The 22,499-nt window shown below is 34.9% G+C and overlaps 1 protein-coding gene and 1 long non-coding RNA gene across 7 annotated transcripts in view; one reads left to right on the top strand and one right to left on the bottom strand.

The window, feature by feature from the left end:
* fhad1 (forkhead-associated (FHA) phosphopeptide binding domain 1) overlaps positions 1–21,546 on the bottom strand; it is a 33,169-nt gene extending 11,623 nt beyond the window's left edge. The window contains exons 1-21 of one of the 6 annotated variants that reach the window (XM_073908979.1): positions 21,479–21,546; positions 20,538–20,642; positions 20,148–20,354; positions 19,828–19,987; positions 18,099–18,187; positions 17,651–17,881; positions 12,416–12,539; positions 11,569–11,699; positions 11,385–11,456; positions 9,383–9,490; positions 9,233–9,298; positions 7,722–7,874; positions 7,416–7,611; positions 6,436–6,506; positions 6,249–6,347; positions 5,901–5,990; positions 4,101–4,440; positions 3,857–3,950; positions 1,672–1,778; positions 1,437–1,596; positions 1,200–1,293 (exon numbers count right to left, since the gene is read on the bottom strand). In XM_073908979.1, the coding sequence (XP_073765080.1) occupies positions 1,200–1,293; positions 1,437–1,596; positions 1,672–1,778; positions 3,857–3,950; positions 4,101–4,440; positions 5,901–5,990; positions 6,249–6,347; positions 6,436–6,506; positions 7,416–7,611; positions 7,722–7,874; positions 9,233–9,298; positions 9,383–9,490; positions 11,385–11,456; positions 11,569–11,699; positions 12,416–12,539; positions 17,651–17,881; positions 18,099–18,187; positions 19,828–19,987; positions 20,148–20,354; positions 20,538–20,633 (2,688 nt within the window). In that variant the 5' untranslated portion in view covers positions 20,634–20,642; positions 21,479–21,546. Of the gene's footprint in view, positions 1–1,199; positions 1,294–1,436; positions 1,597–1,671; positions 1,779–3,856; positions 3,951–4,100; positions 4,441–5,900; positions 5,991–6,248; positions 6,348–6,435; positions 6,507–7,415; positions 7,612–7,721; positions 7,875–9,232; positions 9,299–9,382; positions 9,491–11,384; positions 11,457–11,477; positions 11,700–12,415; positions 12,540–15,889; positions 15,930–17,650; positions 17,882–18,098; positions 18,188–19,827; positions 19,988–20,147; positions 20,355–20,537; positions 20,643–21,478 lie in introns of those variants that run through there. The other 5 variants (XM_073908981.1, XM_073908980.1, XM_073908982.1 and 2 more) reach the window with 5 other exon arrangements.
* On the top strand, positions 16,252–18,940 carry LOC137490313 (uncharacterized). The gene is made up of 2 exons (XR_011016580.1): positions 16,252–16,464; positions 17,705–18,940. It is a non-coding gene; the product is annotated as an uncharacterized lncRNA (long non-coding RNA).
* Positions 21,547–22,499: the final 953 nt, after the last annotated feature.

The following is a 22,499-nucleotide window of genomic DNA, read 5'->3' as shown; positions in this document are numbered from 1 at the left end:
ACCAGTGTTTTGGGTAACACATTACCAGTAAACACAAGTTACAGTACGTAATACTACCTTACTAAGTAAAAAGTAACATATTCATTTAAAAAAATAGGTAATAATATTTGAGTTACTTTTTTGAAAATGTAATGCGAGTTACATTTTAGTTTCATTAATTATTGTTTAATAAACAAATTGCTGAATTAAAAGCAATAAATCACGCAGTGAGAGAATGTGTTTATTATTTCAAACCCATCAAAGAAAAGCAAAAGGGGATTGTCTCAAGGGACCGTGATTTTACTCACAATAAATAGTACAAATGTAGCTTACACACTGTTTAAATTTCAATAATCTGCATATGCGGCATATATAGCTCAGAGATCAGGAAGTTCTCAGATAACATTATCCTAAAATATTCATTCATTCATTTTCTTTTCAGCTTAGTCCCTTTATGAATCTGGGGTCGCCACAGTGCAATGAACCCCCAACTTATCTAGCATATGTTTTACGCAGCGGATGCCCTACCAGTTGCAACCTATCACTGGGAAACATCCACACACTCCCATTCACACACATACACTAAGGAAAAATTTGCCTACCCAATTAACCTATACCACTTGTCTTTGGACTTGTGGGGGAAACCAGAGCACCCAGAGGAAAAGCACACAAACACGGGGATAACATGCAAACTCCACACAGAAACGCCAACTGACCCTGCCGAGGCTCGAACCAGTGACTTTCTTGCTGTGAGGCGAACGTGCTACCCACTGCACCGCCATGCAACCCTATTCTAAACTATATATATTTTTTTATTATTTATAAATGTTTTGATGAGAAGTTGAATGAAGGTGTAGGTTATACAGTGTGTTGTTAATTGCAGAACTTCTCTATCTAAAAAAGAAAGGAAAAAAATTCTGAAAGAGATCAAGCCTCAGCCAGGTATATAAAGTAACGCAAAAGTTACTCAAAAGTAACATAACATTACTTGCCATAAAAAGTAACTAAGTGATGCAAATAGTTACATTTTTAGGTTTTAACTCAATATTGTAACGCATTACTTTCTGAAGTAACAGTCCCCAACACTGATACCTACAGCACTTGACAAAAAAAAATCATAATTCTGTTCAGTCTTGATTTTCCCTAAAACATTTCAAAAGTGACAGATCATTTAGATTTTGGTAAGTTACTATAAACGCCTCTCTAGTTGTTGATCTTACTTTAGTGCTTCTTGATGTTTGAAACAGCACAAGGCTCGTGCTCTCCATGTCTCTTTTTGCTGCTGCTGAATTCTTCAATTCCTCTTCAGTTTGTCTATCAAAAACAGAACAGTACCTTTTCAGAAGCTCATTCATTTGTTGTGTTTCTGCTCTTTTTTTAAAAAAAGACAACACGCCACTGGGTTTGATATTTATGTGTGTTTATGTCCACTGGGTCTTTCAGGATTTTAACTGTACCTAAGCTTTACTCCCAGTGTCTTTGTTTCTTCATCTTTCTGTTGGACTAGTTGTGACATCATGCTCAGCTTGTTTGTGAGCGTGCTCAGTTGAATCCTTTGATCGATCACTAAAGCTTTATGGCTCTCCAGTTCCAGCTTCTGCTGTTCACTCAGTTCTCCTGCAGAGAGATGCATGTTGTGAAACGAGAACACAGAACGCGGTTGTTTGTCATGTTGTATTGATTGTGTGGCACCTGTCATATCAGAGAGCCGAGCGTGAGCCAAAGCCAGATCACGACTCAGTGCATTGATGATCTCGCTCTGACTGACCACTTCCTGTTCAGATAAGGCCAGAGATGCCCTGAGGGAACCATCAGAAACCACATGACTGATTTATAACAGCAATAACAATTCTGAATAGACGTTCCTTATCAAAATAATCACTTCTCACCATTAAAAAAACACTTAACAGTTGTGTAAATTTGTGCATTAGCTAACCCGAACTATTAATAAGTAAAATGCAGTATATTTCACAGCATTTATATGTTAATATTACTTGACAGTGCACTAACTAATGTTAACAAATACAAAGACACAATAATGGATTAGTAAATGTTAGCAATAATTTTAATTTGTAATAATAAGAAGTATAACAAGAAGTAATATATTAATTAAACAATAACAATAGGTAATATTTGATTTCAGCTAGCTGCCAAAATTATGAAAATTTAAATAATATGCATAATATAATAATTCATATAATATAATTGAATATTTTAAAATGAATTGTAACTAAACATAAATCTAAATGTAAGTGTAATATATTTGTGTATGTAAAAATATTTAACAAAAATATAAATAAATATATGTAAATAAATAGATGTATAAATGTAAATAAAGTATGAAAGTATTAAAAATTGTTTAAGTATAAGTATTTAAGTCATTTTTAATACTTTAATACTTTTATATTTAAGTTTTAATTAAGTAATGGTTTTTGAACGTACCGTTGGGTCTCTTCTATTCAATTTGGGCTCAATAGCTCAGCATATTTAGCCTACAGTCACAAATTTAGGGGTAAAATTTTACTTTAAATTTGATAATCAGATTAGGGCGGTGGTTAAAACTAGCTTTTTTTAATTAAGACAACTAGCAAAAATAAAGCAATATATACTAAAACAATAGTTTTAGACAGTGATCCATGCTTTTGTGACCACTCTGTTAGATTACCGTAATGCACTGTATGTGGGGAGTAGCTGGTCAGCTATTGCCCGTTTGCAAATGGTGCAAAATGCTGCACCACGCCCGGTAACTGGTACTTGCAAATATGACCACATTTCCCCCGTGTTAGCTTCGCTTCATTGGTTGCCAATTCATTTTAGAATATAGTTAAACATTCTTTTATTTGTTTTTGAATCTCTAAATGGTCTTGCCCCACCTTATATCTCTGAGCTGATACACCCCTAAAAGCCCACTCGTACTCTCATGTCAGCTGATCAGCTTCACCTGAGTGTGCCAAAAACAAAACGTAAGCTTAGAGTGGATCGTGCTTCGCTGTGGCAGGTCCTAGACTTTGGAATGATTTGCCGCTGCCCATTAGAAAGGCCTCTTCTGTGTTCTCATTTATATCAGCTCTTAAAACTTTTTTCGTTGGCATTTGGCACCTGATCTTAATCACTTTATTTAATGTATTAGTTTAGCTATATTTTATCTTGCATTTTATGTATTTTTTATACTATTAGGTCTATTTTTGTTGCATATTTTCTGTACATTACTTTGGCTCACTTCTGTGTTTGTAAAGTGCTCTATAAATGTAGTTTGACTTGACTTGACTTGACTAATACTTCTTTTTTTAAATGCAATAAAATTACAAAAAACTACTTTACACAATTTAAAACATCAATGAAAAGAGAAAATAAAACTAAACTCTAAATCTAAACTGTATATAAAAATGTCAATGTTTACTAATAATACTAAAATAACCCTAATGTGTTGATAATGCTTGTATTTACAATGTATAAACTATTTAGGCTTTTGACAGAAGCAGTAAAAATGAATTGAGATAGAAAAAAAGATGTATCTGTGGCTCCATTCCAGCAGTGCCTGATATATCAGATGATTTAAAGAGAGAGGCATGGACTGTGTAATTACTTATTAAGCAACAGTTTCATAAATAATGCATGAATAAATAACGAACATCATACATAATGCATTAACGAGAGCTCACACTATGGATAATATTCAACTCACAGTAAAGACAGTGTTTTACACAGTAATGCTTCAAAACTACGTTACAATCACAACTAGTGGCTAAATTGGTCAAATGTTTAGAATAACAGTGTGCAGATTTCAGGCGATACTCTAGGCAGTACAGGTATATACTATATGTAGGTAATATTGATTTCTGTGGTTAATATTCATGAGTGCTCTGTTGTGTTATACCGGAGGGATGTTACGGTTTGATCCAATTCCGGTTGTTTCTCTGATGTGTGTGATGCGCTTTTGCTTTCAAAGCCCTCCAGTCTATCAAGCGCTTCTGTGGTAAAAAGAAATGTAAACATGATAATGAAGACAGAACATGTATGTAGGACACATAAAATCTGTTGCACAAATTTGCTTTAATTGGGAACCTATAGGGCTGCTGGGAAGGCGCCCTCTCTTGGTGAAAAATGAAACTGTGTCTCACCTTTGAGTTGCTCCTTCAGCAAGTCTCTTTGGTCTTCCATCTCTCTCCATCTTTCTTCACTCCACTTGGCTTTGTTTATTTGATTTTCCATGGCCACAATGGTGAACGCATGCTGTCGCACCTGCTCTCTGTACTCCTCCACCTCGACCCGGTGCTGTCGTTGCTCTTCTTCAGCCATTGCTTCTCTTTCCTCACACTGCTTTATCTTTTTCGTCTGCTCCTCCTCTTTGAGATGTAATTCACGCAGCATTTTTTTTAACTCTGCCTCTTGAATCTTTGCTTTTTCCATCTCAGTTTGCCATTCAGCTTTAAGGTTCTCGATGTCCCTGCGCAAGGCACTCTTGAATGGCAAAAAAAATTTGTCATATCCATAGAGCTGAATGACAGACATTTTGTGTGTTGTGTGTGAAATTATAAGATAAAAGTCATTTTTGTTTTTGTTTTGTTTTGTTTTGGGTTGGTTTTGGAATGTATTGGGTTGGTCTGGGTTGGTCTGGGTTGGTTTGGTTTGGTTTGGTTTGGTTTGGTTTGACTTGATTTTGATTTGATTTGACTTGAATAGGTTTGGTTTGATTTAGTTTAGGTTTGGGTTCGTTTTGGTTTGATTTGGTTTGGTTTGGTTTGCTTTGGTTTGCTTTGGTTTGCTTTGGTTTGCTTTGGTTTGACTTGATTAGGTTTGGTTTGATTTAGTTTGGGTTTGGGTTCGTTTTGGTTTGGTTTGGTTTGGTTTAGTTTGGTTTAGTTTAGTTTAGTTTAGTTTAGTTTAGTTTAGTTTAGTTTGCTTTGCTTTGCTTTGCTTTGCTTTGCTTTGCTTTGCTTTGCTTTGCTTTGCTTTGCTTTGCTTTGCTTCGCTTCGCTTCACTTTGCTTTGAGTTTGAGTTTGAGTTTGGGTTTGTTTTGTTTTGTTTTGTTTTTTGGGTTTGGGTTTGTTTTGGTATGGTTTGTATTGGTTTTGGGTTTGTTTCGTTTAGGTTTGGCTTTGTGTGATTTTGGTTTGGGTTTGTTTTTTTAGGTTTGGCTTGCTTTATTTTGGTTTAGTATTGGTTTGGGCTCATTTTACTTTGGATCTGCTTTGCTTTGCTTTGCTTTGCTTTGCTTTGCTTTGCTTTGCTTTGCTTTGTCTTGTCTTGACTTGACTTGACTTGATTTGATTTGATTTGACTTGATTGGGTTTGAGTTGTCAATATATGTCAAAGGGAAAAATAGTTTATATGATATATTATGACATGATGTATATGGCATAATAATATATGCAGAGAACTAATTAAAAAATCTCAAAAAACAGATCAAATTCATAGATGTAGCATCTTTTCAGTGCTAAGAGCAGTTTAATTTTTCAGGTAATACATTTAATTCACACACTAAAAGATTAAGTTAATCAACAGTGTCCTGTATTTTCTATTTATGTACCGTTGCAAATTGCATCTCTTCTAATAAACAACTTATATTGAATAGTTCAAAGTAGCTTTTGACATTGACATTTTTAGCAGTTTGAAATGATAAATTGTCTGGATATGTCATGTAAATTGTGGTACAAAATCTAAACTGCTAGTAATTTTTCAGTTTTTTAACTGATTTATTTAAATAGAGTATATTATTTCATATAAAATGTATCAAACTACTAAAAATGGCAATAAAAATGCAGAGATCAGTTTTGAACATCAAAAGTTGCTGGAGCAGACATTGCACTTCAAATGTGTAAATGGAGAACCAAATTGTAAAAAAAATACCAGTGAATAACTATAGGTGACTGCTACGATAATTAACATATTTATTTTTTAGAGTGTAGTTTTGATTCACCTCAGTTTGTCTCACTGACTGCAGATCAGCCGTGGCCTCTTCCAACTGTCGCATTAGTGTGTTCTTCATCTCACTCTGCCCCTCGGCTGCCTACATCATTAATGGGTCAAAGGTCCGGAGAAACACATTTTGATGAATTGAATTCATGAAGTTAATCTAGTCTATCAACTTGGAGTCATTTCCTTGTAACACTTTTATTATTTTCCAATGGAACTAGGATGAGTTTCACATAATTATATCTGAAAAAGCTAAATGACAATCTAATTGAGACCATCCCTCAAGAGGTCTATGCCTCAGAGACTGAATGAAATGGAGTTTAATTTGACTTGTGGTGTTTCAAAGAGGCACCTGAAGTTTCTCCTTCTCAAACTGCCTCTGCATGACCTCCAGCCTGTTGTCAAGATCTCTGCTCTGCATGTTTGTGTCCTCAAGTTTTTGCATCTCTGTCTTCAGTATAGAAAACAAATACAGTCAAGTTAATTTAAGTGCAGATTTTGAGAATCTATAACTGATATTGAAATACTTTGTGCATTACCTTTAGGTTTCTCAGCTCTGATTGGGTGTCCTTGAGGTTTTGGCACAAAATATGTAAGGCACCTAATACTCCTACATAAAAACAAATGACAGTTATTAAGGCTACTTTTGAATTTGAAACACATTGAATTTGAGGTCTAATTAATTTTTTAACACTTTACTTGAGGGGAGCCTTCATAAGACAGTCATGAAACCCTTATAATCATGATTTGGCACATCATAAATATGAAGGAGATTTTATGCATGCTTAATGACTTAACTGTCATTAAGTGTCAATCACTCAGTTGTTTTATTTTAATTCCAAAGGTGACACTGTTTGAGATGTCTTTATGGCAGCTTGACATAAACAAATACACTTGTCTCTGCCTTTGTCGTGACAACTTTTCATAACCAAGACAACATAAATTGTCATAAATCTGTTATAGACTTAATTGCCATGCGGCCATTAGAATTGTGTAATTTTATAACAGTTTTGTTATTAGAGTGGCACACATGGAATTTGTAATTAAAATGTTATAAAATGTTATTAAATATTAATCACGCTTTTATTAATTTATCGGACAGAGTATTGAGACACTTTAAGTGAGACAAATTACTGACTAATTAATTTGTTCCATTGAAAAGTGATCAGAAAAATATTCCTGAAAGATTTATAATGGCCTAATGACAATCATGTTTATGACAGATTTATGACAGGTTATGCTGTCTTAATAATGTCAAGCTTTCATGTCAATTTTTCATAACAAAGACATCTTAAACAATGACATAACTGAGCGAATGACACATAATGACAGTTGTAATAAGCATGTATAAAATCTCCTTATTCATGGAATGTGTCATCTCATTATTATAAATGTGTCATGACAGTGTTATGAACACTCCCTTCAAATAAAGTGTCACCTTCATTTTTGTAATGCATTTCATGAACACTGAAATTCTCGCTTTGTGAAACCCATGCTAAATTTTAGCTGAAGCATATACCTCCAGTTTTCACTGACACATCAAGACCTGCTTCTTGTAACCTCTGAGTCATATTCAGCAATACACTGTGCAGGAGATTCAGTGTGTAGAGGGAATGCTCTTGAACCCAACTAAGCACAGGATTCAGATTCATCTCCTGCAGACCAGCTATTTCCATTTGCACTGTGTCCACAATACATGCATCTTGCACTCGACTCTATAGACAAATGCAAACAGACATTACATAGCTGTGCAGCATGGTGTGCATTGCTGTAACACAGATAAACAACTGTACACGGCATAATCAATGTTTCCACCACACAATACCTGACATTCGTGCAGTCTAGCTCTAAATTCCTGGCTCTCGTCCAATATTTTCCTCTGTGTGTGAGCTTGCTCTTTGAGTTTTAGTTCAAAGTCATGCACTTTGGTTTTGTACATCTCCATCTGTTCCATTTTCTCTGATAAACAGTCCAGCACCTGCATGAACAAGTTCATCCGACAATGCAAAATCTGGCAGAATTTTCACACATTCATATCTGTTAAAACCTCTCTTTCTCCAGTGGAATTTTGCAATATTCTGGCCACTCAGAATGAAGTTGACAGGCTCCAAAATGATATTTCAGAATGAAAGTGGCAAAATAAAACTGGCAGGCTCCAAAATGACAAAAAATAAAATAAAATAATATCATTAAAGCTTTCCAGTCAACATTTTTTCAATCAGATGCAAGTTTTATTTCTATACAAATGTGATGTCAATATTACCTTTATAATGTCATGTGACATCAGAAATATGAAAAAGTTAAAGTACAATAAGTGAGCCTGATCTCACAAGAAAATGAAACTATTTCATGCAACAGTATGTCTGTTTAGTGGCTAATTTGTTTGAGTTCAGTCATATAAAAATATACGATTTTTAAAACGAGGTCGTGGCACCAGACCCCACCCCTAAACCTAACTGTCATTAGGGCATAAGCAAATCATACTAATTTGTATGAATGAGATGTACAAATTCATTCAACTTAGCCACTAAATCAAAAGTTGCAAATTTCCATGACTTAGCAAAGAATGAGCATACTCAATACCTATATATTAGTAAATATCTTTAATATTTTATATATTAATATATCAATATAAATATGATATATAATATTATTAGTATTTTTGTTTATAAATCTGCTCAATCATGATGATATCAGATTAGTTTCTATTTATTTCTACTGTTATGTAACAAGCATTTATTTGTCTCATTCATTCATTCATTTTCCTTCGGCTTGGTCTCTATTTCAAAGGTCGCCACAGCACAATAAACCACTAACTTTTCCAGCATATGTTTTACACAGCGGATGCCCTTCCAGCCACAACCCAGAACTGGGAAAACATTTATTTGTGATTATTCAAAAAAGTTTTCAGTGACATTTAACGTATCATCCTAGAATTTGCATGCAATTAAAAAAGAGAAATATTTATTTAGAAAGGGTTTATTTTCATAATCTATATTGTTATCTATTTTGACCCATTATTCCTATTTTCCCAAATAAAACAGTTTAAAACAATATATGGATGCAAGTTAAATGTATTTTTGTGTATATGTCATGTGTAATGTGGCACCACAATTATTTGATTGTTTGATTGGAGCCTTTTTTCAACAAAAGTGTATCAAAATCAAATTTCTGTGACATTTAAAATAATACCATAGAATTTATTTAAAAGAAAAAAATACATTTAAAATGACATTAACAAATATTTAGAGATAACTTTTTTTTAAATGTTTCAGCAATTTTCAAATCATTTCATGTAAACTTGTCTTTAGAATAAACTGAAATGTTTTCTTATACCTCTTGGTCTGGTTGCTTGTCAGAAACGTGTGCAATCCTGACAATCTGCTCGCGAAAACTGTCAAACTTTAAAGAAATTTCATATAGGTTATCAAAATAGATACAGGAGTTATTTTACCTGACTTTTTCCCCTGTCTTAAGCTTGCTCACCCTTGATTTAGTACATTGAAGCCTTTCTTGAACTCTCTGTTCTCGCTGCTGCGTTTGCTCATGAAGCTGCTTCAGTTTCTCCAGCTCTGTCAGCAGAGAAGCTCGTTCCTACAGCACACATAATTAACAGATACATGACGTCTAATTTCATAAATGAATACTATCTGGCCCAGTGGCCTAATGGACAAGGCATCAGCCTCCGGAGCTGGGTATTGTGGGAAGCTGTGTGGAGGTAAGTAATGGATAAGAGTATGTTTACATGCACTTCTTCACCCGATTGCATTTAATAAACCGACAATGCATGTGATCATGTAAACACATTAACCTGTTTTCACCCAGCTTGTAAACGTATTAACCTGCTCTCTGTCAGTTTACTGAAGAGTGCAGTGTGATGTGTGACAGGAATTAATTTAAGCACATACAGATGCAACAGATGCTTTGCTGTAGCAGAGAAGGAAAGACCCCATAGAAATCTGACATATGTCAATATATGCAAATGACATATATGACATACAAGTTCATATTTGGATTTTACATATATAAAATACATTGCAAATGTGAAATATATATATAAAAAGTTTGCAAAAGTGTCCATTTACATACACTCAAAAATATATATATATTTTTACTTGTTCAAACTACTTAATAAAAATGAGCTGAAACAACACAATTCTTGAGATTTCATTGGGACAACTTAATTTTTTATATTCAATCCACATACATTTTTAAAAGTGTTAAGTTAACTTAATCGATTTGTGTTGGGACAACATGAATGAATTGTATTTCATTGGATATATTGTATGAGAGACTTTGTTTACCAAACAAGCGGATCTAATTGGATTTGCAAACCTAAATAAAAGTTAAAAAGCTTCCTTAACCTTAAATAAAGAATAAAAAGTCTGTTTTTTATTTCATGTTTTAAGTTTTTAGTTACAATACTCACAAATTTAGTCCACATAAACCCACAGATATTTTTAATGTCCACAGATGCCGTCTAACCCCGCTAATAATTGTTTAATTTTTTGGCCATGGTGACATTGCATAATATTTTTCTATTTATTTTGCACGATTCTGGTATTTAGCTTAAAAAGTATCATTTAAAGACTTAACCAGGTTAATATGTTAAGTAGGCAAGATAAGTTAATTAAATATTGGACAATTTCTTCTGTAGACCAGGGGTGCCCAAATTTTGTCTAATGACGATCCAAAGGTATTAAATTAAACTTGAGAAAGTAACTCCTGTCTAATATTGATTCATTTATACATTCATTCATTCATTCATTTTCTTTTTGGCTTAGTCCCTTTATTAATTTGGGGTCGCCACAGAGGAATGAACCGCCAACTTATCCAGCATATGTTTTATGCAGCTGCAACCCAACACTGGGAAACATCCATACACACTTATTCATTTAACAATGAACTTATTGCGGTAAAAACAAACAGTGACATTCATAACACAATGGAGTTCAATGCATTGTCCTCTCTAACGGTATTTACATTTTTTTTAAATCATTACATTAAATTGAAACATTTATTTTCAGTTTGATTTTTGTAGTCAAGCAAGTAAACAAACAACAACTGGTTTTGTTAAATTAGAATTGATGATTTCTGTTGAAGGGTTTTGCTGCTTTAGTTCTAGTTCAATTAAAATAGCTGAATTTCAGTTTAGTATAAACTAAAAAATATTTACTGCAGTAATACTTTACAGTAAACTGTGGTGTATTGTAGTATAATGTACCATATTCTTGTAGAATTTGTGTTATAATACTAAAGTATTACCACAGCAACTATATAGCCAAAACAGAATAATTCAAGTACTTTACTATAGTATGGTTCAAAAACACTATAGTATTTACTACAAATCACTACAGTATTTTTCTCCTGCTTGCCAAGTTATTGGTTTGCATGTAAACTCTGACATGGGGTTATTTCAATAAGGTCATCTTTGTGAGTTACCAATGCGTTATTGTGCCTGTAAAGGTGTTCTTCATAAAACACTCACTTTGTTGAGAGATTCCACCTCGCTCTGCCTGGCGAGCAGCTCACTCTGATGCTTCTGGGAGTCTTTCAACTTCTAAAACAAGATCAGACCAGAGAAAGTGTGATCTTTTATTGATAAAACACTTTGAAAGCTACGTGTTAACCTAGAGAGCTGAACAGCTGTAGAAGGAGAGGGATGCAGGAACCTTGTCCATAATGCCTGAGAGTTTGGCTTCTCTGCGTCTCACATCTTGTCTGAGCTTGTCCACCTCAGCGGCTAGTTTTAGAGCCTGTTTCTCTCGGGCAGACAAGTCTCTCTGCAGACTGCTAACCAGTGCTGAAAGTGAAAAAAAACACAAAATAACTCCACAGATCGGACAGGATGGTGCATGCATGCTACAAATATGGTACTGGTTAGTATGTTAGACCTGTTGGATGACTTAAAAAGTTTTTTATGCATTTACGCATTATTTTTTAATTCAAAGTTTGGATATTTGCAATAAAATAATATGTTATCTAGTAAGTTGATAAAACTTACATATTTTTTTTCAATGTTTTTGTGCTAAAACTTTTATCTCCAACAAGTTATCTTACTCACTATACAGACATGCCACAAAAATGTCAAAATATTTTTATTTATGCAATAATTTATTTGTAATTTCACTACAAAACAGTGTATTTCCATCCATATTACTCAAAATTTAATCACAAAAACTTTTATTATAAACCATTTTGCTGTTTTGTTGAAATCATGACTCAAACAATAGAAAGTACAATATAAAATACAATTTAAATGGATGAATAGAAAGTACGAAATAAAATACAGAAAATACAGTTTAATAGTAGTAATATCTTCAAACTGAAGTTTAGTATGAATATAAATGAACTATAAATGGAGTATAAAGTGTATTTTTAGACATTTAAATGTACATAAATTAAGTTTAACCCTGTGTGAAATATGGTTTTCTGTGATAAAGTATTTATATATTTTTTTCCACATTACAGGAATGTAAATGACCTATACATGTCATCCACTTAATAGCATCCTCATACCTGTAGAGGAAGAATTTTGTCTCCTGAGTTTATCCATCTGTTCTAATAAAGCGCTGATCTTCTGATCTCTCTCAGTCACAGTCTGTTCAAGCATCTCTCCAGAACATCTCTGAAGCTCCAGCATCTGCATCCATTAAACAGATCAAGCTTGAAATGAGGCGCAGCAGTTAATTATTAATTAGCCCTTGAAAGATTTTCGATGAATTTGGAAAGTGGAGAAATAGCTTCACCAAAATGCAAGCATTGCTTAAATTAAACCTTAAATATAAAGAAACTTGAATAATTACTATCTGTAATGAGTGTTTTTGCCTTTTCCTGGTATAGCAGACTTCAGTGGCCATGATCTTTCAATATTTGTTGATGGATTTTAATGCAAAGGATTTGGGGCATTTTGATAAAAGTATATAAATAATGTGAAAGATGCATGTTTTACGTCAACCTTTCAAAGTTCTGTGAAACATTAAATTAATGTTTATGCAGTGTTTAAGATAATGGCTGTACACTACCTGACAAAATCTTGTCATTGATCCCAGTTGTAAGTACAAAAAATAATAACTTGACTTCTAGTTGATCATTTGGAAAAGTTCCAAAAGGTCGATTTTTCTGATGAATTATCTGTTGAACTGCATCCCAATCATCACAAATACTGCAGTAGACCTATTGGAACCCGCATAGACCCAAGATTCTCACAAAAATCAGTCAAGTTTGGTGAAGGAAAAATCATGGCTTGGGTTTACATTTTGTATGGGTGCGTGCAAGAGATCTGCAGAGTGGATGGCAACATCAACAGCCTGAGGTATCAAGACATTTGTGCTGCCTATTACATTACAAACCACAGGAGAGGGTAAACTCTTCAGCAGGATAGAGCTCCTTCCCATTTTAGCCTCCACATTAAATTTCCTGAAAGCAATAAGGTCGAAGTGCTCAGGATTGACCAGCCCAGTCACCAGGCATGAGCATTATTGAGCATATCTGGAGTTAGATGAAGGAGGCATTGAAGATGAATCCAAAAAAAATCTTGATGGACTTTGGGAGTCCTGCAAGAACGCTCTCTTTTCCATTCCAGACAACTTTATTAATAAGTTATTTGAGTCACTGCAGAGATGTGTGGATGCTAATTCTTTTTGCACTGCACCATAACTTTATATTCTATACTGTACATTATTATTTCTGTTAATTGACAAGACTTTTATCTAAGCAAAGTCAGACCTCACTGTCCTAATTAAATAATTAATAATCAAAGCATGATTATATTTATTGGAGTACACCGTAATCTAGAGGCCTTTGCCAATCATATTAGCCACTTCAAATACCATTTGATTAACTAGAATTCAAGTTATTATTTGTTGTTCCTAAAACTTGGATAGGCTTGGAAAGACTTTTGTCAAGTAGTGTATTGTCATTTATACAGTATTTTATCATCAAACTATTATAGGAATCTAAATGTAAAGTATGATTACATGACAACTAAAAATGTAAAGGTTTTTCTTTTGTGTTTGTGAAAAGTTTACATACTGTAACTGCTTTGACTAAATGGCGTCAATGACAAGTTGTATTATGCATTCTAGGTCAGTAGATGGCAGTGTTGCTTTGTAATAAATAAATAAACAAAAACTACATATGTAAATATTCAGATTTTTTTTACATTTTTAAATAAGTACTTTGATAACACTTCAATGATAACAGTATCATTCATTTTTAACTAGCTTCTATACACTAGCAAAAAAATTTGCTGCTTCTTTAGACTACCTATTTTAATTGAAGTCAAATAACAAAGTTCTTGAGTTTTTAGGGATAACTTAATTGCTTTTTGTTCAGTCAACATAATATTGTAAAAACCATTAAGTTAATTTAATCGATTTGAGTTGAGACGAGATGAAGGGATTGTGTGGAACCCAGCCTTTTTTACAGTACAGGCATTGGCCATGAAAATCAGTATTAAAACATGGACCTTAAAACCCATGTTTAATCCTTAGGTGTTTTTAAACCCACCCTATACATATAGACCCTATATAAATCTCAGCTATAACTAACTTAAATATTTACTGCATGGCAATAGTAATTATGCTGCATATTATCAAAAAAAGACAAGAAAAACTGGCCTTATACTGTATGTTGGATGTATCCTGAAGCCAACCTTACGGTCTTTGTATTAGAGTTAATAGTGTCATACCAAAAGAAAAAGTTTTTTTATGGAAAATTATAACCATTTCCAGGATTGGCCAGCCAATCCTTTCAATGGTGAAATACAGTAAAAGCAAGTAACTAAGTAAGTAATTTATATTTATATAGCGCATTTAGGCGGAGCAGGGACACAGTGGGTAGCGATGTCATCTAACTAAAAGAAGGTCGCTGGTTCGAGCCTCGGCTGGGTCAGTTAGCATTTATATGTGGAGATTGCATGTTCTCCCCGTGTTTGTATGGGTTTCCTCTGGGTGCTCCAGTTTCCCACTCAAGTCTAAAGACATGCACTATGGTGGATTGGGTAGGCTAAAATTGTCCAAAGTGTATGTGTGTGAATGGGTTTTTCTAAGTGATGAGTTGCAGCTGGAAGGGCATCTGCTGGGTAAAACATATGCTGGATAAGTTGGCAGTTTATTTTGCTGTGGCAACCCCTTATAAATAAAAGGACTAAGCCGAAAAGAAAATGAATGAATGAATGTAGCGCATTTTTTGTGTATGGCTATACACCCAAAGCAATTCAAAATCATGAGGGGATTCTTCCCACTTCACCACCATTGTGCAGCATCCACTTGGACATGGCACAGGACAACAGCGCCAGTGCGCTCACCACACACCAGCTATAGACGTGGAGAGACAGTGATACAGCCAATTCAGTGGATGAGGATGATTATGATCAGATCATTAGATCGTCTGATGGTGGGAATTTGGCAAGGACAACGGGTTACACTCCTTACATCTCTTTATGAGAAGTGCTCCAGTTTCCCCAGCAGTCCAAACATGCACTGTGGGTGAATTGAATAAACTAAATTGACCGTAGTGTATGTGTAAGTGCGACGGCCCGCGACCCACAAACTCACTACTGCCACCTGCTGTGGCACCCTGTGAGCTTCGAGCGGTGATAGTGCTCACCACAGAGTGGTGCGTGTCAGAATGGTTCCCGTGCCGCCGTGAGTAATTATGTAATGGACCCGGAATGGGTTCACTACCAGGTGTGGGATGCCCAACATCAGCAAAAAATAAATAAAAATAAAGAGTTCTCAAAAATGATGGCCTTATCCCAGAAGTGTAAAAAAGATGGTTTATTTACAAGGATAACGCAAAACAGTCCAGTGCAGATAAATGTACAGTGACCTATTTCCCAAAAGGTATGTACAAAAAAAAAACAAAGTAACAACTCAATAAAACAAAAAAACAAAATACGATATATACAACACAAAACAATATATCTACAATATATACGAAAGAAATCTATGTCACACAGACAATAGATTGATAAAGGGGATTGCTTACGGTTCTGCCACAACACGCTCGCTAGCCAGGTGAACTGACCCCGTTTCTGAGTCTGCCGTCTCCTTTTAAAGGCTAGACTCCGCCCCCTTTTGGAGCATACCATAAACAGGTAATTCAGGTAAACTTCTACATCACACCATTAAACATTTAAATGTGGCATCTCTAAATATAAAAGCACACAGCTACTAATAATATCTGACATACATACATACATAAAACAACCAACAATCAGAGGTTTAAAGACATATAAATCGCTCCTCTACAACGCTGGCTGTACCCTACAAACACAAACAATTGGTACGGTTGGCGCTTCTGTGATTGGTGCTGCCATGGCGCGGCCGGTGACGTCATAAGCCGGCGCCATTCGCTCGCTCGGTTTGGCCGGCACAACACTGAAGACCAACTTTCCCGGACAAATGACGAAACAAAAACACAAAGACACGAACACAAAGGTGTGTGTAAATGTATGCTTAATGTTAACCTGTGGGAAAATGGAGATATGGAATGGATGACTGGATGCGTGCGAGATGACAGGGCCCTTTGTCACTAGCAGCATACTGAGAGGAAAAGGAGAGGTGAGTAGACATATGTATGTGCGTATGTATGTGCGTGTCTGTGAGCGTCTGTGGGTGTGTGTGAACCAGTGCGGTCGCCAGAGATAAAGGGAAGCAGCCCGGCTACTTCACAGTAAGAGTGTACAGTATGTAATGCAATGTGTATTTATATAGCACATTTAACATGTATGGTCATACACCCAAAACGCTTCACAATCATGAGGGGAGTCTCACCAACCCACCACCACCAATATGCAGCATCCACTTGGATGATGCGACCGCAGTCACAGGACAATAACGCCAATGCACTCACCACACACTAGCTATAAGGGTTGTGGAAAGACAATGATAAAGCTAATTCGGTGGATGGGGATGATTGGGAGGCCATGATGGGTAAGGGCCAATGGTGGGAATTTGGCCAGGACACCAGGGTTACACCCCGGTTACACTTACGAGAAGTGCCATGGGATTTAAAATGACTACAGAAAGCCAGGACCTCCGTTTAATGTCTTATCTGAAAGATGGCGCTCACTGACAGTATAGTGTCCCAGTGTCCCCTTCACTTTACTGGGGCATTAGGACTCACACAGAGCACAGATTAAGCTCCCCCTGCTGGCTTCACTGACACCACTTCCAACAGCAACCTAGTTTTTGCCATGCGGTCTCCCATCCAGGTACCGACCAGGCTCAGCCCTGCTTAGCTTCAGTGAGTAAACGGTCTTGGGCTGCAGGGTGATATGGCTGTGGCAAAAGTCCAAACTATCAAATAGTTCCTGCCATGACTCATGTGTAAAACTGCATTTACAATCAGGAGGTGAAATAATCATCTCTGTAGGAGAATTTTACTTGGCCAATCCAAAATAAAAGATCAAACTTTAGTTTCTAATAGCCCCTCCCATTCCGTTACATGAGCAAAACGTAAATGTAGAGTGCATGAAATGTTCAACATTCCACACTTCTTTTTACCAGTTGAATAAGCATCTGAGTATTTAAAGTGTTATTTTTATTTCGTACACTATTTATATTACAAAATGGTTCAGAATTGTGCGTGAATATGCTATTTGGAATAAACCTTCTGAATGTAAATAAAAGCGAAATTAATGTACACACCAATTTAAGATAAAAATTACCCACAATCCCATTATCCATTACAATCACAAAACTACACACAGTGTAAAGTAAGAAAGCAAAACATGTTCTACCACACCTGCTCCTTTAGCTGCTGTATCTGATCCCTTTTCTCTTTGATGTCACTCTCCAGGCAGAGAAGTCTGTGTGTGACATCTGGATCACCCTGCTTCTTCTGAGACAGCTGGCTCTTGAGAGCTGACACTTCCTCCTTCAGGGCCGCGATCGCATCATTCTTCCTCTGGGACTCATCGTCAAAGCACAGAGACACACGAATATGTCCCTCTCCAAGGCTATGCAAGCTCTCCTCCTGAGGAAGAACAGGGTATTATTTAGGCATATCAGTAGCATGGATGGTCAAGCAAAGGGTCAGTCCTTATTTTTAAACCGAAAAAAAGCTGGGGTTTTCTGCAGCTAAAAATGACTGGAAGGCAGTTGACACCAAAAAGCAGAAATTAAACATTAAAATGAGGTGTCTGCTTATGTGTACACAGCAAGGTGTTTTTTTTTAACTGGATGTTGATCACCTCGTCCATAGGAAGGCATTGGATGTTTTGAGAAATGTTAGGTTGAGTTATACTTCTGAGATTACATCCTCTGTTAGCACTCCAGCTTCCTGCAAAACATATACAGTTGAATAGTAAACAAAGGAAAACATTGTCTAAAATATTCTGCACTGTAAAAAAAATAGCCTGTAGCTTTGGATTTTTAGGTGTTTTCAGTTTATATTTTTAAACTGTATCAAGGGAAGTCATGGCCCAGTAAAAGATTCTGACAGTACAATAACGTTGGATAAAAATATCAGTTTCACGGTATTGTGATTACTGCTCTAAAATATATTCTTTTTAAATGTCTGGGTAAAAAAACAAAAACTTTTTTTCCAATTTGAACACAAAACATTTTATTTTGAGAAACATTTCAAATATTTTGGAACAGTAAACATCCCAGCAGCCACATAATGTAAACATAATGTCATATTCTAAAATCATCCAAATATCAACATCTAATGATGTTACAGCTTGAAAATGTGTTGATGTTAACCAACTATGACGTCTATCAGATGTTGGATTTTGGTTGCCATACCTAATGAATAAATGTCAGTATTTGACATCAATGTGACGTTGGTTTAAGATGTTGGCTCAACATTAGATTTTGGTCACTTTCCAACACAACCTAAAATCAACCTAATATTAAAATCATTTGACATCGTTTTTGAACGTCAAATTAACTTTGTCCTTAGATGCTGGCAAAACATTGAATTTTGGTCACCAAACATTACGACCTACATCTACCTAAAATTATTGTCTATGATGTTATGTGCCAGCTGGGATGTCAGGCTAAATAATTCAAATAAATCACTATATCAATCACTCTGCTGTCTTTATTTGTTTCAAAAACAACAGATTTCTGTACAATTTAAAACAGAATGTGTTTTGCTGGAGATACTGTTGTCCTAAAAAACTAATTTAAAAAAAAACGTAAATAAAAAAATCACATAACTAAGGAACGGTTAAACAGAAAATTTTGGCAGTTTTAAAACCTTGACTTTCCAAACCGGGGTATACTTGAAAATGGTTATCGTCCCATGTCCAATCATGATCTCTGCTCTGACAGTTTTTGATGTAGACTCCAGGAGATATACGGACCCAGTGGGTGTGAATAATTTTGGACTTGACTGCATATACAAGGTCAGAAATATTTATATAATATAATACAATTCACTAAAAAGACTATAAAAGTTTGTTGAAGTTTACATTTAGATACAAAACATGAAAAGTTGTTGAAGCAGAGGTTCCCATGAGGATCCATCCGTTTGGTGCCGGTTTGAATTTTTTTATTTTATTTTTTTATGGAACTGTACTGCTTTAGGTTTTATACTGGACATATTTTGAATTAGATTTGAACGTAGTTTTTTTCATGTCAGGTTGATTTTTAATAATAGTATGCATTTTTAAGTATATCGTTTTTAAGTTTCAGTTTTACCTCAATTACATTTTTTTTTCCAGTACTTAACTAAAACTCTTAAACTTTTATTAGTTATTTGATTGTTGTAATTTAAAAAATGTAATTTTTTTAATTATACTTTACAATTTTAATCATTAAAAAATATATAATTTATAAAAATATTAATTATTTATCAAGAATAACCCTTATTTGGCAATAGCTTGTTTTACCCATTTTCTTTCTATCATAAAATACTTAACTTGGACTGACAATAAATATATTTTTCTTAAAACTAAAGAAAAAGGCTGCTACCTGGTCTACTAGATTGAGTTTTTCGATCAGTTGTAGTGGAACCCCGTTTCATTCCGGCACTCATAGGACGAGGTCTGGTTGGAGGATGGGGTGAAACAGAGGTAGTCCGAACTCGTGGCCAGGCCTGTGGAACTGGAGACTGAGCAGCCAAATGAGGAAACTGTTTAGGAAAAGTTTTTTCATTATAAAGATTTGAATGTTATTTATTATATTATTTAATATAAAAATATCATATTATTTATTAGAAAGAATTAATTGCTATATCTTCCATTATATTTCCAAAAACAACAACAAAGGTTCAAATATACTGCTAATTTTACTGATTTCTCGTTGTCAATGGACAGCTCATAGGTTGATCCTCCATAGCCAAAGTGAAGCTGGTCTCCTGGAGAGAGACGCACTGTTGCATTGTGGATCCGGCAGTCATTAACGTATGTCCCGTGTGCTGAGTTTAAGTCACGGATAACATAGCAGCTGTCCGCTTCACACCAGTCAATAGTGGCATGATATTCATCCACCCCACTGTTCTGAGTACATGAGATGACAAACACTTAAAGACTGTCCTCTCAAGTGATTCATCCAGCAGGAATTGGCCTTTCATATCCAACATTAAATCATCTGCTAATCAGAATGAATAATTAAATACTAAATCAATAACCAATTGAAATGACATATTGAGTGGAAACACTGGAGACAATATGGGTTAATACCTGTAGACAGAGGTCAGAGTCTTTGTGTCTTCCTATAGTTGTGGTTTTAGGCTGGAGTTTAAATACCCAGTTTGGCGTTTTAAGAAAACCCCTCATTTGAACCTGCTGACAAATAAAAAAATAAAAAATCCCTGCTAATTAGTTCACCCATATTTAACATTTAATTGCAGTCTGTTGTAAACAGCTATATCTACCAAAGGAGTAGCACCAAATGTTCGGCCCCAGTCAAACACCCAAAAGTCAAGATATAATATTCACTATTATTCTCTTATTTACATAGCCTATTTTCAAGAAGGTCGAAAATAAACTATTAGCATGGCAAAAAAAAATTGCACAGATGTACAGTCTACAGTCTAGTTGAAGTCAGAATTTTAAATTAATATATTTCCCAAATAACGTTCAACAAAGTAACATTGTTTTTCTTGTGGATAAAGTTTTGTAAATTTATTTTGGCTAGAATAAAAGCAGCTTTTAATTGTTTTTAAACCTTTTTAAGGTCAATATAGACCCCCTTTAATTGTCTACAGACTTGCTTAATTACCAAAACTTGCCTAGTTAGCCTACAATTGTTTACCTAGTTAAGCCTTTAAATGTCACTTTAAGCTGAAAACTAGAGTCTTGAAAAACATCTAGTAAAATATAATGTACTGTAATCATGGTAAAGAAAGCAAATCAGCTATTAGAAATGAGTTATTAAAACTATTAAAACTATATATATATATATATATATATATATATATATATATATATATATATATATATATATATATATATATATATATATATATATATATATATATATATATACATACATACAGGGGGATAATAATTCAGGAGGGCTAATTATTCTGTCTTGAACTTTACACTAGTTGTACACGAAGTTAAGTTAACACGAATCTGCATTTAAATACTAAAGACGCATTTATTTAAAAAAAACTCACCAGGCCTTTAAGTTTTTCACTGTTCGACACCTCTCCTCATGTTCTGCTGTCTGTCTACAATAGGTTGTGTACAAGCGCCATGGTAACACGATCAAGTCACGCGAAGTCCCGCCTTTAACACCGCGCGCAGTGGCTTGACTGTCAGTCTGAGTGAGCAGCTACTGTAGACCTATGGTTAGAGCACAGTGGGACCCACTGGATAGGCTGCAGTTTCAGGAAAAAATTTCTAGGTCCCAATTTGGACAACATCGACAGCAAGCAAGGGGGTTCTTCAAAACCATTTATTGGCCCTGCCCACCCCTACTTATACCCTTCCCTCACAGGAAATGTGGCAAACTTTGTCAAAATACATGTTATGAATGTGGAAGATAAGTATTATCCTTAAATCCACATACCACAGAAGTGCAGAAAATTGTTAATGTATCGATACAGTAATAATATCTGCATAGTTCTTTTTCAGTATTTAAATGTCACGCTTGAGCAGTCGGTTTTCCATCTACTGTAACATTTTTGTTCACTTAATTACACCACAGCTGTTTCCTCCTACGAAACTGTACTTTACAAATATGAACGAATACTTTATAAAACAATCATGTTGCTGTTATAATTAAAAACTTTTAATACAAAACATTACACTGTATGTGGAATAGCCTACCAGAAATTAAGTGACACCAATAAGTGAATGCAGTTTTACAGGACCAGAGTGATTGAAAAAATCACATCACAGGCTCTTTTTATTATTAATAAATACAGACTTCTTGATTTGTATTTCCAAATAATAAAATATCTTTAAAGCATCAGAGTATGTTTTTTTTGTTTGTTTTTTTAAAGCAATATGAATGAGAGCAACAAGGTGGCATTTCTTGATGCAGCAGTAGACTGTGTTCAATTTCAGTATTTTTTCGGAACTCCTCCTGAGCTTACGAGGCTTTAATAACAGTGATATTTTTTTTAGTTGTTTGACAATTCGCACTCATGCGTACTCTGTGACCTAGTTTGCTTAAAAAGAATGAGACGCTCG

Source organism: Danio rerio, chromosome 8 (genome assembly GCF_049306965.1).
Source record: "Danio rerio strain Tuebingen ecotype United States chromosome 8, GRCz12tu, whole genome shotgun sequence".
In the NCBI taxonomy this organism is placed as follows: Eukaryota; Metazoa; Chordata; class Actinopteri; order Cypriniformes; family Danionidae; genus Danio; species Danio rerio.
The sequence above is the reverse complement of the archived record's forward strand: the minus strand, read 5'-3'. Positions and strand labels throughout refer to the sequence as shown.